The sequence below is a fragment of the Conger conger genome, chromosome 5 (assembly GCF_963514075.1).
Source record: "Conger conger chromosome 5, fConCon1.1, whole genome shotgun sequence".
NCBI lineage: Eukaryota > Metazoa > Chordata > Actinopteri > Anguilliformes > Congridae > Conger > Conger conger.
Window position 1 is genome coordinate 60,942,307 of NC_083764.1, and position 16,375 is coordinate 60,958,681.

General features: G+C 54.6%; 1 protein-coding gene across 1 annotated transcript in view; it reads left to right on the forward strand.

Annotated features, from left to right (window-relative positions):
* Positions 1 to 16,375, forward strand: part of eif4g1a (eukaryotic translation initiation factor 4 gamma, 1a) — a 30,238-nt gene that overhangs the window by 2,270 nt on the left and 11,593 nt on the right. The window contains exons 2-17 of the mRNA XM_061241060.1: positions 662 to 737; positions 1,722 to 1,833; positions 2,229 to 2,315; positions 2,649 to 2,714; positions 3,614 to 3,766; positions 4,630 to 4,720; positions 5,482 to 5,562; positions 8,147 to 8,274; positions 10,325 to 10,417; positions 11,699 to 11,777; positions 11,961 to 12,716; positions 13,702 to 13,793; positions 14,019 to 14,817; positions 14,951 to 15,084; positions 15,453 to 15,572; positions 16,030 to 16,375. The exon at positions 16,030 to 16,375 is cut by the window's right edge and continues 59 nt beyond it. Coding sequence (XP_061097044.1) covers positions 1,771 to 1,833; positions 2,229 to 2,315; positions 2,649 to 2,714; positions 3,614 to 3,766; positions 4,630 to 4,720; positions 5,482 to 5,562; positions 8,147 to 8,274; positions 10,325 to 10,417; positions 11,699 to 11,777; positions 11,961 to 12,716; positions 13,702 to 13,793; positions 14,019 to 14,817; positions 14,951 to 15,084; positions 15,453 to 15,572; positions 16,030 to 16,375 — 3,088 coding nt within the window. The 5' untranslated portion in view covers positions 662 to 737; positions 1,722 to 1,770. The remainder of the gene's footprint in view (positions 1 to 661; positions 738 to 1,721; positions 1,834 to 2,228; positions 2,316 to 2,648; positions 2,715 to 3,613; positions 3,767 to 4,629; positions 4,721 to 5,481; positions 5,563 to 8,146; positions 8,275 to 10,324; positions 10,418 to 11,698; positions 11,778 to 11,960; positions 12,717 to 13,701; positions 13,794 to 14,018; positions 14,818 to 14,950; positions 15,085 to 15,452; positions 15,573 to 16,029) is intronic.

Sequence of the window (16,375 nt, forward strand, 5' to 3'; positions counted from 1 at the left end):
AATTTGGAGCGCTTAGGAGGCCGGCAGAGGTTGAATGATGCCTTCAATTGCCTGATAATAAATATTATTTGGGGGTGGGGTGGAATATATTTTTGTGATTCAGCGCCTGTCCTTGGATCAACAGCCCCCACAGTCAAGCTGACATTCTCCCGCCTGACCCCCCCCCACACCTCACCTCAGGGCATTCTCTGCAGACCTGCCATCTGTTGGCCGATTAGGCTGCGGAGCTTGCCCTTTGACACCTCAATTGTGTACTGTCCCTATTGCAAACCGTGCCCCCCCCACCCGCCCCCTACCCCGGGACTGTAACAGGAGATGCCCCCGAGGGCTAGTTTTTTTTGTTCCCCAAGATGGCTTCTTCCTCCTGCCGTTATCATGTAATTGTCTGGTTCCCCACCCTTTGGCTGGGTTGACTTCATCATTGGGTCGCTGTATGGTTGTTGTAGCATTTTATTTGTTTATTTATTCATTGCAGTGCGTGCGTGCGTGCTGGGCAGGTGTTTCACTGGCTTGGCATTGAAGATTGAAGTCTTCTTGAAACTGCTGTGTAATGTGATGTGGCGAAATTCACCTGTTATTATTTTTTGCCCACCCAATCTCTCTCCCTCTCTCCTTTCTCCTCTCCTCTCCTCTTCTCTTCTTTCTCTCTGTGTGACTGCAGTAGAGACCCCCCCACACTGGGCCCCCCCTCCCTAGACCGTCTCCTCAGAACGCGGGAGACTCATCCTCTCACATAGGTAATATTAAAAAGATGTTTTAATTGTATGTTTTTTTTTGTTTTTTTTGACCCGTGGTGCCCAATCAATGTGCCGTGGAGGGCCAAGAGTTTCCAGGTTTTTATTCCAACCTAATAAGAGGGAACTAATCGGTGAAATCGGCAGGTGTAGTGATTGGTTGCCCTTCATGGCGCGTGATTGGGCACCACTGTTTTAGACGACGGCTGTGTCCGAAATCAAACATGACGCACTGTCCATATCCAGGGGCCGGCCTGTAGCGTAGCGGTTAAGGTACGTGACTGGGACCCGCGAGGTCGGTGGTTGGATCCCCGGTGTAGCCGCAATAAGATCCGCACAGCCGTTGGGCCCTTGAGCAAGGCCCTTAACCCTGCATTGCTCCAGGGGAGGATTGTCCCCTGCTTAGTCTAATCAACTGTACGTCGCTCTGGATAAGAGCGTCTGCCACATTCCATTAATGTTATGTAGTGTAATGTTTGCTTGGGTTGTGTCCCAGCACAACATCGTGGCATACTTAGTGCCAGAATAGTGTCCAGTGTTGCAAACACTGGACACGGATGGTGGCACGGATGGTGCAGTGGGGTAGCACTGCTGCCTCACAGCAAGGAGGTCCTGGGTTCGAATCCCGGTCAGCCGGGGCCTCTCTGTGTGGAGTTTGCATGTTCTCCCCGTGGCTGCGTGGGTTTCCTCCGGGTACTCCGGTTTCCTCCCACAGTCCAAAGACATGCAGGTTAGGCTGACTGGAGAGTCTAAATTGCCCGTAGGTATGAGTGTGTGAGTGAATGGTGTGTGTGCCCTGCGATGGACTGGCGACCTGTCCAGGGTGTACTCCTGCCTTTCGCCCAATGTATACTGGGATAGGCTCCAGCCCCCCTACGACCCTGTTCAGGATAAGCGGGTTAAGATAATGGATGAATGACTGAATGAATAATACTGTTTTCACACCCTGAATGGTAAGACAATGTGATTTGGGATGTGTTCCCTCAGGTTTCTCTGCAGGTCTGTGGCTCTCCACGCCCCAGTCAGATGAAATGAAATGAACAAGCCCCCTCAGCAAATAGCAGCACCCCCCTCCACCCCCTCCCCCGGTCTCCCGCAGGTAGGAGCTCCTCAAGCCTGTTTCCTGGTGTCTGTTTGTTGCATTATACCTTTCCAGTGTTCTGTTTTAGGTCCTGATATCCAGACGAATATCCAGTTTTTACATGTCTATTCTCCAGGCCATCATGAGCTTTACCAAGGGTTTTTTTTTTTAAGTGACTGTGTCGTGGTATCAGCGAACCTTGTTTTTTAATTTGTTTGAATTTTTTTTGCTTATTGGAGCTAGCTAGCCACTCCGAATGTTTGTTTTCCTCCTACGGATTGTGAGGATTCAACTCCATTATGATTCACAAAGCAAGGGAAACTTCATTTTCTACAATGGGACCTTTTCATGATGATGGTTTATTTTGTCATAATTAGAGGATCAAATGCATCCCCTCTCCTTCCCTTCCTCAGGCCGCGTTCCCTCCTGGTCAGCCCCCCAACATTGTCTTTGCAACCCCCCCACCGCCACAGATGAGCACGGCTCCCCAACCCCGCCAGGTACGCCTCCGTCTGTCTGAGGAGGTGCATGAGGCCTTCCTGTTCATGTTTTCTTCATTTTTTTAAAAAGAAGCGCTCTCTCTCTCTCTCTCTCTCTCTCTCTCTCTCTCCCCCCCTCTCCCTCTCCCTCTCTCTCTCTCTCCCCCTCTCTCTCTCCCTCTCCCTCTCCATCTCTCTTTCTCTCTCTCTTTCTCTCTCTCCCCCCTCTCTCTCTCTGTGCACTGAAGGGCTTAGCCCCCTGCTTTGTTGTATCCCTGTGCATTTTTGAGTGTTCTCTGGGTCTGACCTTTGACCTCTGACCTGTTAACCTCTGTTTCTCTTTTGCTGTCCTAGTTTTCTGTGGGGCCCCGTGCTTTAAACCAACAGGTACGGCAGTGTCTTAATTGGGGAGCTTTTTGGGTGAGAGGGATGGGGTGAGGCGATTATTCCACGCAAATGCTTGAACATGCTATTAAAAAATGACAGCCTGTTGCTTTTACCTTATTGGATTTCAGTGGGGTTTTGTGGGCGTGGCTCCATTTGTACACACATTTTCTCTTCCTTGTTCTCTTGCGAGTGTGTGTGTGTGTGTGTATATATATATATATATTTGTTTTCTCTTTGTTTGTTTGTCTGTCTGTTTTACTGTGTGGCTTTGTATCAGTGTATATGTGTCGCTGAAAATTTCAAATAATGGACTGGACCCCAGAAACAAAATGTTCCTTTTCTGGACAGCAGTTCTGGCTTTTCATTTAAATGGTAAATGGTCGGTGTTTATATAGCGCCTTTATCCAAAGCGCTGTACAATTGATGCTTCTCATTCACCCATTCATACACGCACTCACACACCAACGGCGATTGGCTGCCATGCAAGGTACCAACCCACCTCATCAGGAGCATTTGGGGGTTAGGTGTCTTGCTCAAGAGCACTTCGACACACGCAGGGTGGGATTCGAACCGGCAACCCTCTGACTGCCAGACGACTGCTCTTATCATCTGAGCCGTTGTCGCCCCCAAAAATGTTGCTGCCGCCCCCAAAAATGTTGCTGCCGCCATGATCGTAGTCACTGTGCGGCCGTTTCCTGAACATGGCATTCTGGTCTATGTAGTTCTATAGCCTGCACAATAACTTTACATTGCACCAGTTCAGCATTACGCTCATGTCAGTACCAAGTAAAAGTTACAACAAAATGCGTCTTTCTGTATCCGCGTGTTGGTCTGTGTGTGTGTGTGTGTGTGTGTGTGTGTGTGTGTGTGTGTGTGTGTGTGTGTGTGTGTGTGTGTGTTGGTAACCCTCATCACCGCTCTCTCCCCTGTAGCAGTACTACCAGGCGCGCCCTGGCTCCGCCCCAGCTGGCACGCCCCGCCCCACGCATGTCTACCAGCCGGGCGCGCAGATGGTGATGATCTCCCAGCAGCAGCTGCCATTCGCCAGTTCACAGAGTCCCGCCTACTTCATCCCGCCCGGACAGGTAGCTCCGCCCCTCCCCTTCCGAACCTTCCGAACCCACACCAGAGTTCTAAAGCACTGACTCTGGACCCTGGCTGAGGGCTGCCCGACCCTGTTCCTGGGATCTACTGTCCTGTAGGTTTTCACTTCAACCCTGACAAAGCCACACCTCATTCAACAACTTAGAGCAGGGCTGCCCCAACCCTGTTCCTGTGGATCTACTGTTCTGTAGGTTTTCACTCCAACCCTAACAAAGCCACGCCTCATTCAACAACTTAGAGCAGGGCTGCCCGACCCTGTTCCTGGGGATCTACTGTCCTGTAGGTTTTCACTTCAACCCTGACAAAGCCACACCTCATTCAACAACTTAGAGCAGGGCTGCCCCAACCCTGTTCCTGTGGATCTACTGTCCTGTAGGTTTTCACTTCAACCCTGACAAAGCCACACCTCATTCAACAATTTAGAGCAGGGCTGCCCCAACCCTGTTCCTGTGGATCTACTGTTCTGTAGGTTTTCACTTCAACCCTGACAAAGCCACACCTCATTCAACAACTTAGAGCAGGGCTGCCCAACCCTGTTCCTGTGGATCTACGGTTCTGTAGGTTTTCACTTCAACCCTGACAAAGCCACGCCTCATTCAACAACTAGAACAGGGCTGCCCAACCCTGTTCCTGGAGATCTATTGTCTTGTAGGTTTTCACTCCAACCCTAACAAAGCCACGCCTCATTCAACAGCTAGAGTTAAAAAAATAATAATAATAAAGAAATAGTCAAACAGCTTCTAAAATGATGTTTTTACCCGAAATGTCAGCGTTACCCGTCGCAGGAATGTGGCTGTGTTGGAGGTGTTGTGGTTTGAAATTGAACGCTGGCTTTTCTCCACAGTACCGGCCTGCGTACGTCACTCCGCCTCCGCAGTACCCCATGAGCAGCGCCACGACCGGGTTCTACCCCGTGACCAGCGCCGCTGAATACGGTACCTACAACCCGCCCAGAACCGCTCCGCCCAGTCCACAACCCCCGCCAGGCCCACACAGTCAACAGCTCCTCTAACCCGCCCAGAACCACACGGCCCAGTCCACAACCCCCGCCAGGCCCAGAGTCAGCAGCTCCTCTAACCCACCCAGAACCACATGGTCCTTATCTCACCCAGAACTCACAGGGTCCATAACCTGTTCAGTACCCCAGTAGCAATGGGTCCAGATCCAATAACACTCACCCCCATTCTTTATTTGAACAATTATAATATATCTCCACACAATTCATAATTTAGCGGTTTGCCATGTATGTAAGGGAATTAACACCAGGTCTAGTTTTGGCTTCCTGACATGCATTTAATGTGATAAGGATCCCAAACCTGTTACAGTATGCAGGCCCACAGGCCGACAGGGTGTGTCCCTCTGTGTGTCTGGGTTTAGAGTGCGGTTACCACTCCTGCTTCTTCTGCGGCGATGCCTCTCGCTCACTCCTCTCTCCCTCTCCCTCTCCCTCCCTCTCTCCCTCTCCCTCTCTTCCTCTCCCTCTCTTCCTCTCCTTCTCTTCCTCTCCTTCTCTCCCTTTCTCCCCCTCTCCCCCTCTCCCTCGCTCCCTCTCTCCCTCTCCCCCTCTCCCTTTCCCCCTCTCCCTCTCCCTCTCTCCCCCTTTCTCCCTCCCTCTCTCCCCCTTTCTCCCTCCCTCTCTCTCCCGCTCTCTCTCTCTCTCCCTCCCCGTCCTGCCCCCCCCCCTCCCTGTGCTCAGAGCCCCCCCTCGCTCCGGGGGGCCGCGGGGGGAGGGTGAGCGGACGGGAGAACGGCCCTCTGGGCTCTCAGAGGTTTACAGGTGAGTAGCACTGGAGGAGAGGGCCTGCATGCGCCCGCGCCCACTGCCTCTCTCTCTCTCCCTCCCTCTCCCTGTCTCTCTCTCTCTCTCTCCCTGTCTTTCTCTCTCTCTCTCCCTGTGTCTCTCTCTCTCTCCCTGTGTCTCTCTCTCTCCCTGTGTCTCTCTCTCTCCCTGTGTCTCTGTCTCTCTCTCTCCCTGTGTCTCTGTCTCTCTCTCTCCCTGTGTCTCTCTCTCTCTCCCTGTGTCTCTCTCTCTCCCTGTGTCTCTCTCTCTCCCTGTGTCTCTCTCTCTCCCTCTGTCTCTCTCTCTCCCTGTGTCTCTCTCTCTCCCTCTGTCTCTCTTTCCCTCTGTCTCTCTTTCCCTCTGTCTCTCTTTCCCTCTGTCTCTCTTTCCCTCTGTCTCTCTCCCTCTGTCTCTCTCCCTCTGTCTCTCTCTCTCCCTCTGTCTGTCTCTCTCTCCCTCTGTCTGTCTCTCTCTCCCTCTGTCTGTCTCTCTCTCCCTCTGTCTCTCTCTCTCCCTCTGTCTCTCTCTCCTTCTCTCCCTCTTTCTCTCTCCCTCTGTCTCTCCCTCTTCACTGCCTGTTACGCACCATCACCTGCTAGCCCCCGTGCTGTACCGTCTTTCTCTCTCTGTCATTCCCTCCTCCTCTCCCTCCTTCACCTTTCCACATTCGACTGATCTGCCCTCATCTTCAGGTCTTCCTCTTCCTTTCTTCCTCCTACCGCACAGACAAAGGTTTACTTTCATTAAATTATCCATCTTGTCACTCTCTGTGCTGTCTGGCCGGTTCTCCATCTTTTCTGAGAGTCAGTCTCCTTTAAAGATGAGCTGAAGCTTCCGCAGTATGACGTACGCACAAGTGATATTGCCTGGAGGGGAACAGAACTTTGATCTAAGCACACACCCAGTGGTACACCATGATCTAAAATCTTGTTTTCCAGGAAGTGCATGGAAAAAAAACGTTGGTGTGAAAATACACAAGAATGACAGTTTTATCCGTTTTTTTTTTTTGGAATGTATACTTTAAGATTGACTACATTGAGGGGAAAAGTGAATTTTGTTTTCAGCTTGGCAGAAGGGCTTTGTTGGCCGAAATTCAGCAAAACTTTCAAATGATGAAATATTGATGAAATCTCTCCCCTATCTCTGTCCCTCGTGAAGTCTCATCTCATCTCTCCCTCCCTCTTTCTCCTCCGTCACCTCTTCCCTCCTTGCCTCCCTCGTCTAACTCTACTGACGCATCCACTTCCTGCCGCTCGCCCCTCCCTTCCTGTCTACGGCGTGTGTGGTAACGCACGTTGCTCTCTCGCACTGACCCTGGGTCAGTGACCCTGTCCGCTCCCTCTCCAACCTGCCCGCCAGCCCTTCAGGGGCCGCTGTTCCTGGGTCAGTGCGGTGAGCCCGCTATCTCCCCCCCCGCTGCATGTCGAGGTTTCATCACTGCATGACTAAGCTCCTCAGTGGTTGCGTGTTCTTCACACAGACCCCCGCACACACCCCCGGTCTAAAGGCCACGTTGTACAGCGACAGTGATTCATTTTGATGCAAAGTAAAAAAAGTTGGAAGTACACGCATGTTATCATCTTGTCAAATCTTTGTTATGAATTAAATACGAGTCGCACGGTTACCGGGCCGGGGGGTAGATTACAAATGAGTGAATGCAGCTGGATGAGTGTGTGTGTGGGTGGGTGCGAGAATCGCACAGCAGGACTTTTACTTTCTGACCCCTGGACCTTTCACATCCTGGTCAGTGGCCAAAGCTGGTGGAGGTTGATGCCCTCTGGCGCCCCCTGGTGGTATGTCCAGTAATTGAGCATTAGGCGGCACCACTAAAATAAGTACTGCGTGTTTGCCTTCTAGTCAAGGGGCATGCCTCTCCCCTCTTCCCCATTCCTTTTTTAAACTTCCTTCAGTCTCTCCTTCACCACTGCAAACTGGGGGTCTTCAAGACCAGGCATGAGACGACGATCGATCCCATCCAGCTTTTATGTAGATGAAAGAGTTAGGTGCACTTTAATGGTGAGAGAAGGCAAGCATTACTCGGCTGAACGGCCTGTTCTCTGAGCAACCGTGCAAATAACCACTTTTAAATGGCCACGTTTGTACTGGTCTGACTGCCTGTGCCTAATGCATCTCTCTCTTTCTCTCTCTCTCCCTCTTTCTGTGCTGTGTGTGTGCGCGTGTGTGTGCGTGCGTGTAAATGGTAAAAGGTTGGCAATTTATGCTTCTCATTCACCCATTCATACACACACTCACACACCGTGGCGATTGGCTGCCATGCAAGGCACCAACCAGCTCGTCAGGAGCATTTGGGGGTTGGGTGTCTTGCTCAGGGACACTTCGACACAGCCCGGGCGGGGGATCGAACCGGCAACCCTCCGACTGCCAGACGACTGCTCTTACTGCCTGAGACATGTCGCCCGTGTGTGTGTGTGTGTGCGCGCGTGTGCGTGTGTGTGTGAGGAGAGAAGATGGCAGGATATGTTCTCCCTGGCCTGGCCCAGGTTCCAGTGATTGAGCCTTTGTGTTCTGCTGTCCCCTCCTGCCCCCTCTTTGGGCTGACGGTTGTTTCTCCCTCCCCCAGCCGGGACCTATTACCCAGCACAGCCTCAGTACGCAGTGAGCTCTGTACCGACTGTCCTGAGCCCCGCCCCGCCCCAGCCCGCCCCCACCCCCCCGCCACAAGGCCAGTCCAAACGGGAGAGAAAACAGGTACTGCCTCTACACCTGCTACACCTGCGTCTGCATTTACCTGTCTGCTTCACCTGTTATACCTGAGTCTTCCTTTACCTGTCTGTTACACCGGAGTCTGCATTTACCTGTCTGCTTCACCTGTTATACCTGAGTCTTCCTTTACCTGTCTGTTACACCGGAGTCTGCATTTACCTGTCTGTTTTAACCTGTTATACCTGAGTCTTCCTTTACCTGTCTGTTACGCCTGGCACACTGATTCTACCTTAACCTGTCTGTCTGTGTGATTTTGATGGAAACACAAAAAGTGAAAGTACATTGCTGCCAGGAGACCGAAGTTCAGATGAACTTTGTCGTTGCTGCTAATTTTGAAAGTTTGGAGCTGACTCGTGTACACAGTGCTGCTGTCAGACAGAGGGGGAGAGCAGAGTTTTGTTGTTATTTCTTTATTCATTTTCCGTTTATATATTAAGCGCTGTGACGTAGGTGGACATTTAGCATTTTGGTATTGGTAATGCTGAGCGGTTCTTGTTCGAGAGAGAGCGGCAGAGATGGAAACCGAGAGAGCGAGAGAGCGAGAGAGCGAGAGGGGGGGGGGTTAATGGGTTTGACCAGCTGTGTGTGGTCTGTTAAATATTTTGGAGAACGCGCATGCATGCGTACGGGGCTGGAGACGTGCCGTCTCTAGCGAAAGCTATGAACTCCAGTCACCCCCCACCACACCCCCCCACCTCCCCCCCTCTTCATGCTGTGTTGGCAGTTGCCTGCTTAGGGAGGGGGAGGGGGTGGGGGAGGTAGAGGGGGAGGGGGAGGGGGCACAGCCAGGGGGCGGGGAAGTAAAGTAACGGACATGTCAGCACACAGCCCAACTCCACGTGGCTCTGACCCCCCCCCCCTCCCCCCCTCTCTCCTCTGCCGTCACCCCCCCCCAAAACGGCTCTGCTCCCGGAAGCAGATGAGCTCAGGGCACCATCGGCTGCTGCTGTGGCAGAAAGAACCCCCCCCCCACCCCACTGGGGCTGGAGCTCGAGAGTGCGAGAAACTGAGAGACACAGAGAGAGAGCGAGAGATCTGAAGCTGCCTTCGAGGAGAGGAAGGAAAAGGGAGAGGGAAGGGGAAAAGTTAGGGGGGTTTTTTTTTTTTTCCCCTTGTCTGACGGTTTCGCGAAGCCCTGCCCCTCTGTCTGTGGTGCGTTTTCTCGGCGGGAGGGAGCGCATTCCAGCACTCCTGCTCGGCCGAGGGAGAGGGAGGCCCCCCGTCCGTGGGTGAAGTGCAGGCGTTGAGGCCCAGCCAGCCTGAAACTCTGCCCAGCCTGTAGCTCAGGCTGTCGGGCCGGAGCCTGAAATCTAGTCCCAGGATGAGCGAGGCCTACTGCTCGGGTCCGTGTGCTCGCCTGTTTACCGTACTCTCTGCTGTCAGGGCTCTTGCAGGTAAGGCGAGGCGTGTGTGTGTGTGTATGTGTGTGTGTAGGTGTGTAGGTGTGTAGGTGTAGGTGTGTGTGTGTGTGTGTGTGTGTGTGTGTGTGTAGGTGTGTAGGTGTAGGTGTGTGTGTGTGTGTGTGTGTGTGTGTGTGTGTGTGTGTGTAACGTCTGCGCGTCCGTACGTCCGTGTCCACCGGTGCCTGTCACTCATAACTGGCGGTGAGAGGTAGAATTACGTGCGTTTCGAGCTGTTTTCGTGTGCCTGCGTGTGTCTGTGAGAGAGGGGCAGAGACTTGTGGAATGGTGCGTTGTGTAGTTTATGGCCTGGCTGTCGGTCGCCTGTAGCCTGGCCCGTTACAAATTATCACGGCGCTTATTTCAGACTTCATTCTGTCCTGTCCTGTCCCGTGAGGTTTTTGAGAAACCGGAACTAATAGAAGAGCCCCTCATCCTCACTTTCTGAATGGGGCCAAAAGAAAACCTTGACTTCCTTCGCTTCTCTACGTCTCTTCTCTCTCTCTCTCTCTCTCCCTCCCTCCCCCCTATCTTTCTCTTTCTCTCTCACCCTCTCCCCCCCCCCCCCCCCGTCTCTGTGCATACGCCCCTCTGTGTCCGAGGGCCGTGACCCCATGACCTTCTGTCCCACGCAGATTAGGATACGAGACCCCAATCAGGGCGGCCGGGACGTGACCGAGGAGATCATGTCCGGCGCCAGGAGCACCTCGACTCCGACCCCACCGCAGGTACGCTAGGCTACGTTAGCCGATATTAAAGGTACAATAGGTAACAAGGAATTGCAGCAGCAAACGCCCTCAAACCACAACGCTGTTTATCCCTCCCCCCTTCTCTGCAAACGCGCCGACATTGAAACGCCATTGGCTGTGGCAATCGGAACCAATTTTCCACCAATGAGCTTTGAGCTATTGTACAGCTATCCTATGTTTTGGCGCAGAGTGTGTCGGGCCGTCAACTGTGTATTTTGAAACCCGGATTTAAGGACTATAAACACAGGCAGCGGGTGAGTCAACATGTCAGGGAGCCTTTTTCTGTGACAGGAAGGGATTTACAATGGTCTGGTAACAATGTTTTAACACACAAATCGGACCTCTGGTACCTTCATTAGCTTTGCAAGCTAGTATTAGCTTTACGAGCTAACGGTACTGTGGGTATCGAGAAGGCAGTACCCACCACCCACTAACAGAGTCCTATTGGCCGTTACGAGCAGTAGTGATTGGTGGTCTGGTCTGTTTCCTACCAATGGGGTGGACTGGTCTCATCCTGTAAGCTTGTGCACTCAACGTAAACTAGTGAAGCTAATATTAACTTGCGAAGCTATCTTCAGCTAATTAGCTTCATTAGTTTATATTGGGTTATCTTGCTCACAATACCGACAAATAAGGTACCCAGCGATTCCTGACACCCTTTCGATCATCTTTGTGCCATAGGGGTGGTGCCGTTGTGAAATATTATCTGAATAATGCAGCTAAAGGAGGTTCCGCCCTCCTGGATGACCGCAGTCCAGTTAGCATGTAATGCTAATATTAGCTTGCAAAGCTAATATAGCTAATGCTATCTTCAAGGCAATCTTAATAGGTCAGATTTTTGTTTTAAAACATTGTAAGACCATTGTAAATCCCTTCCTATCATTGAAAAAGGCTCACTGACATGTTGACTCGCCCTCTGCCTGTGTTTATAGTCCTTAAATTCGTGTTTCCAAATATACAGTTGACGGACCGTGGGGGTTGGGTTTCAACGTCCGCATGTTCATAGAGAAGGGGGAGGGATAAACAGTGTTGTGGTTTGAGGGTGTTTGTTGCTACAATTCCTCTTGACCCTTAAAAGTCCAAAATTACCTATTGTACCTTTTAAGTTAGCTTAACAAGCTGATATTAGCTTTATGAGCCAGGTCCTTAACCCTGAATTGAGTCCAGGAGGGATTGTCCCCTGCTTAGTCTAATCAGCTGTAAGTCCCTTTGGAGAAAAGCGTCAGCTGAATAACAAGTGAATATCGCTCCTCCCTTCAGTGTGCTGGGCCTGAGGGAGAGGGTCCAATCCAGACCAACGGGGAGTGTGAGCCCCCTCCTGACACTGCGGACAGACCAGGTGAGTCGTGTGTGTGTGTGTGCGTGTGTGCGTGTGTGCGTGTGTGCGTGCGTGCGTGCGTGCGTGCGTGCGTGCGTGCGTGCGTGCGTGCGTGCCTGTGTGTAGCTGTGGTTATACATGCTCTGTCTGTTCAGCTCAAAGGGCGGATGGGAGTTTTGACCCTCTGCGGTCTCTGCATCACAGGTGTTTCCCAGGATTCCCTGCCCCCCGCCCGGAGCCCCAAACTGGCCCCCTCGGCGCCCCCAGCAGACCAGACTGACCCTGGCGGGGCTGATCCCGTCTCAACCCCAGCCGAGGAACTCGTTCCTCCCGAAGAGAACCCGAAACGCTCTCGCCCTCCGTCCCGTACCCCCCCGCCGTCAAACTCTGCCAACGGCGGAGACGCAGCCGCCCCCGAACCCGAACCCAGACCCGGCGCCCCGCCTGCGGACGAGCGCCCGGTAACCGCGGCGACGGCGGAACAGCCGCCGGCGCCCGTCACCGAGGAACCGCAGCCAGGCGAACCGGAGCGCGCAGTCGCCCGCGGCGACCCAGGCCCCGCCCCCTGCACCTCCCCGAGGCCCGCCGTGGCTCCGCCCACAGACCCGCCCTCCGGCCTGACGGACAGGACCGCCGACGCCCCGCCCTCCCCCCCGCGGCCCGAGCTCTGCCTCCCCAACGGCCTGGACCCCGCCCCCGTCACCATGGAAGCCGCCCCCGTCACCATGGAAACCGCCCCCGTCGCCGTGGAAGCCACCCCCGTCACCGTGGAAGCCACCCCCGTCACCATGGAAACCGCCCCCATCACCGTGGAAGCCGCCCCCGTCACCGTGGAAACCGCCCCCGTCACCATGGAAACCGCCCCCGCCCACACAGAAACGGCTCCTCCCCCAGAGGAAGAGGAGGAGGAGGAGGAAGAGGAGGAGGCGGCCTCAGAAGGGTCGGCCCCCTCTGGGCAAGGTGAGCAGCGATTTCCCCCTGACCCCCCCCCCCCCAACCCCCCCCACTCTTCCGCGCAGCAAATTTCGGAGGGTTAAGCTTTCACATACCGATGGTGTTAAGCTACTTAATACCTTTCAGTTCACACGCTGCTCAGTTTTATGTAGACCACTTGTTCTGTCACTCAGCACCCAGCCGCGACACCGGGCGATAATTTGCATTTTGAGATTAGCCGGCTTTGCAAATCAAGCCACGGTTTTTCATTTGCATTTTTTACAGAAGAATGGCCGGATGCCTTTTGCTGTCGGCAGCTAATTAGCTTGTCTAGTCGGTGCAAGCCGTCACGATTCGCAGGCAAGATGCCGTAGTGATGCAGCCCTGCAGATACAGTGGTTATTGTTAGGTAGTGATACAGCTGGCTCGTGTAAACTGGGTTTACTGGATTAATTATTGACTTCGGGCAACACATCAGCGACCAACCATATCGAGCGCTTGTGTCATGAAAAGCCCTCTGTCTTTTTGAAGGGAACGGATACCTTTTATAGAGGAAGCGCTTTGCAGTCGTGTGGAGTTTAACCCGGACGGTTAAAGACGGTTGTCACGCGCCACCCTGGTACCGTTCACTGTCGCTATGACACTCACTCCGTGGGGTAACCATGGTGACGACCTGACGGGAATACGCGGGAATGCCCCTTTAGCGAGTAGGCCCCTTTAGCGAGTGGGCCCCTTTAGCGAGTGGGCCCCTTTAGCGAGTGGGCCCCTTTAGCGAGTAGGCCCCTTTAGCGAGTGGGCCCCTTTAGCGAGTGGGCCCCTTTAGCGAGTGGGCCCCTTTAGCGAGTGGGCCCCTTTAGCGAGTGGGGCCCTTTAGCGAGTGGGGCACTTTACTGAGTGGGGCACTTTACTGAGTGGGGCACTTTACTGAGTGGGGCCCTTTAGCGTGGTGAGTGGGGCCCTTAGCTCAGGGCGTGGCTGTCTGCTCACTGTGTGCCCCCCCCCCCTTCCACAGCCTCCGAGACCACGCCCGCGGTAAGGGAGGAGGAGGAGGAGGAGCTGAACAGGGAGGTGCAGATGGGAGGCGATCTGGAGGCCGTGAAACAGGTGCGTTTTCTGCTGGTACCAAGGGCCCTGCTGGAGGGCAAGGTCGTGCATGAGCATTATTATTCGTATTACGGTCATTATTATTATTATTATTATTATTATTACTACTACTATGGTTATTACTATAATTATTATTTATAATAACTATATTGTTATTACTGTACTGATTAGTTCTGGCACCCTGGAAATGCACTGTGGTTTGTGGCTGATCCATCCCTCCCTCAGGAGCAGGCAGTGGAGGGCCCTTCTGAGTTGGAGCAGGTCCAAGCAGAAGTGCCACAGCACCGCCCTGCCACACCCAACATGGCGCCCCGCCCTGCCACGCCCAACATGGCGCCCAGCCCTGCCACACCCACCATGGCGCCCCGCCCTGCCACACCCAACATGGCGCCCCGCCCTGCCACACCCAACATGGCGCCCCGCCCTGCCACACCCAACATGGCGCCCCGCCCTGCCACGCCCAACATGGCGCCCCGCCCTGCCACACCCACCATGGTGCCCCGCCCTGCCACGCCCAACATGGTGCCCCGCCCTGCCACGCCGGCCAAGGAGCCCCGCCCTGCCACGCCCACTGTGGAGCCCCGCCCTGCCACGCCCAACGTGGAGCCCCGCCCTTCCACACCCGCCAAGGAGCCCCGCCCTTCCACACCCGCCAAGGAGCCCCGCCCTGCCACGCCCACTGTGGAGCCCCGCCCTCCCACGCCCGACATGGAGCCCCGCCCTTCCACGCCCGCCAAGGAGCCCCGCCCTGATACGCCCGCCAAGGAGCCCCGCCCTGATACGCCCACCGTGGAGCCCCGCCCTGCCACGCCCACCGTGGAGGCCACGCCCACCGTGGAGCCCCGCCCTGCCACGCCCACCGTGGAGCCCCGCCCTGCCACGCCCACCGTGGAGGCCACGCCCACCGTGGAGCCCCGCCCTGCCACACCCAACATGGAACCAGATGAGGGGGGAAAGCAGGACCCTGGCAGCCTGGAACCCAAGGCCGTCAAGCCCGGAGACCTGAAATACCAGTACAAACGAGGTGAGGCCCAGGCTCCTACGGTCACCACTCTCACTCTCACTCGCCCTTTCATTCCCTCACGTTCTATCTCTCTCTTTCCTTCCCTCATGTTCTTTCTCTCTCTCTCTCTCTCTCCCTTGCTTCCCCACCTCAGAGGAGTGGAAGCCCATCGACCCGGAGGAGAAGAAGCGGTACGATCGCGAGTTCCTGCTGGGCTTCCAGTTCGCCGGCGTCAGCATGCACAAGCCAGAGGGACTGCCGCACATCAGCGACGTGGTCCTGGACAAGGTGGGGCGCCGCCCTGCTGGCCCGGAGGAAGTACTGCACTTTCTTGGGCCCCAAACCCACAGCAGTAAACCTGACTGCCTGTCAGCTGTCATCTCTCTCTCTCTCTCTCTCAATTCAATTCAAATACGTGGTATTTACACATTAAAGTGATTGCTTACATAGTTGCAACAGCTCTCTTCCTCTGTAATGGACAATAATTTCTACGACTTTAATTACAGTTAGAAATTCAGATTCAGGTGATAGTGTAAACAAAGACATAGAGTAAATCTCTCTCTCTCGCTCTCTGTCTCTCTCTGTCTCTGTCTCTCTGTCTCTGTCTCTCTGTCTCTGTCTCTCTCTCTCTCTCTCTCTCTCTCTCTCTCTCTCAGGCGCACCGAACCACCTCTCGACCCCTGGACACCAGCCGCATGGCGAACATGAGCTGCGGCCCGGACTTCACCCCCTCCTTCGCCAACCTGGGCAGGCAGCCAATGGGAAGCCGCGCCCCTGTGAGTCACCCCGCCCTCGCTCTCCCCTATTCGGGGCTGCGCCCTGCATCGGAATTATTATTAAATATGTCGACGTGCCGTTATCCAGTGCGGCCCACGAGCGTTGCCGCCCTCAAGCAAGGGCGTGTGCGCTAAACAGGAAACCGTTCACTGAGTAACGTTTCAATCTAACGAGCAAAGCGCCGCATAGTTCAGCCAAGCTGTATTGGCACTTAAAGGGCCAGTGCTCCCACAAGTCACCCAGAGTGTATCTGTCCATCCAGATCGTTTGTGAGGAATCGAGATGTGAGGAATTTTCTAGAGCTTTAGATAGACACAGTTCACTGTGGTATAATGAACCTCTCTGGTAGTAAGTCTGCTGAAAGTGACGACTGAGATACGCCGGTCGTGGCCTGGGAGGTACGGCCGTGTGTAGCTGGTGTGAGTTTCATTAAGAGTGTGAGCGTTCCTCCCGCAGCCCCCCGGGATGGGCGGACCCCGGCGCTCGCAGCAGGGCCAGCGCAAGGAGCCGCGCAAGATCATCGCCAGCGTGTCGCTCAGCGAGGACGTCAAGCTCAACCGCGCCGAGAAGGCCTGGAAGCCGTCGGGCCGCAAGGGCCCGGGGCCGGCGCCCGGGGAGGCGGGCGGGGCCGGGGCCGAGGACCCCGAGGTCGCCCGCACGCAGGAGCTCTTCCGCCAGGTGCGCAGCGTGCTGAACAAGCTGACGCCGCAGATGTTCCAGCAGCTGATGAAGCAGGTGGCCGAGCTGGCCGTCGACACCGAGGAGCGCCTGAAGGGCGTCATCGACCTGGTGTTCGAGAAGG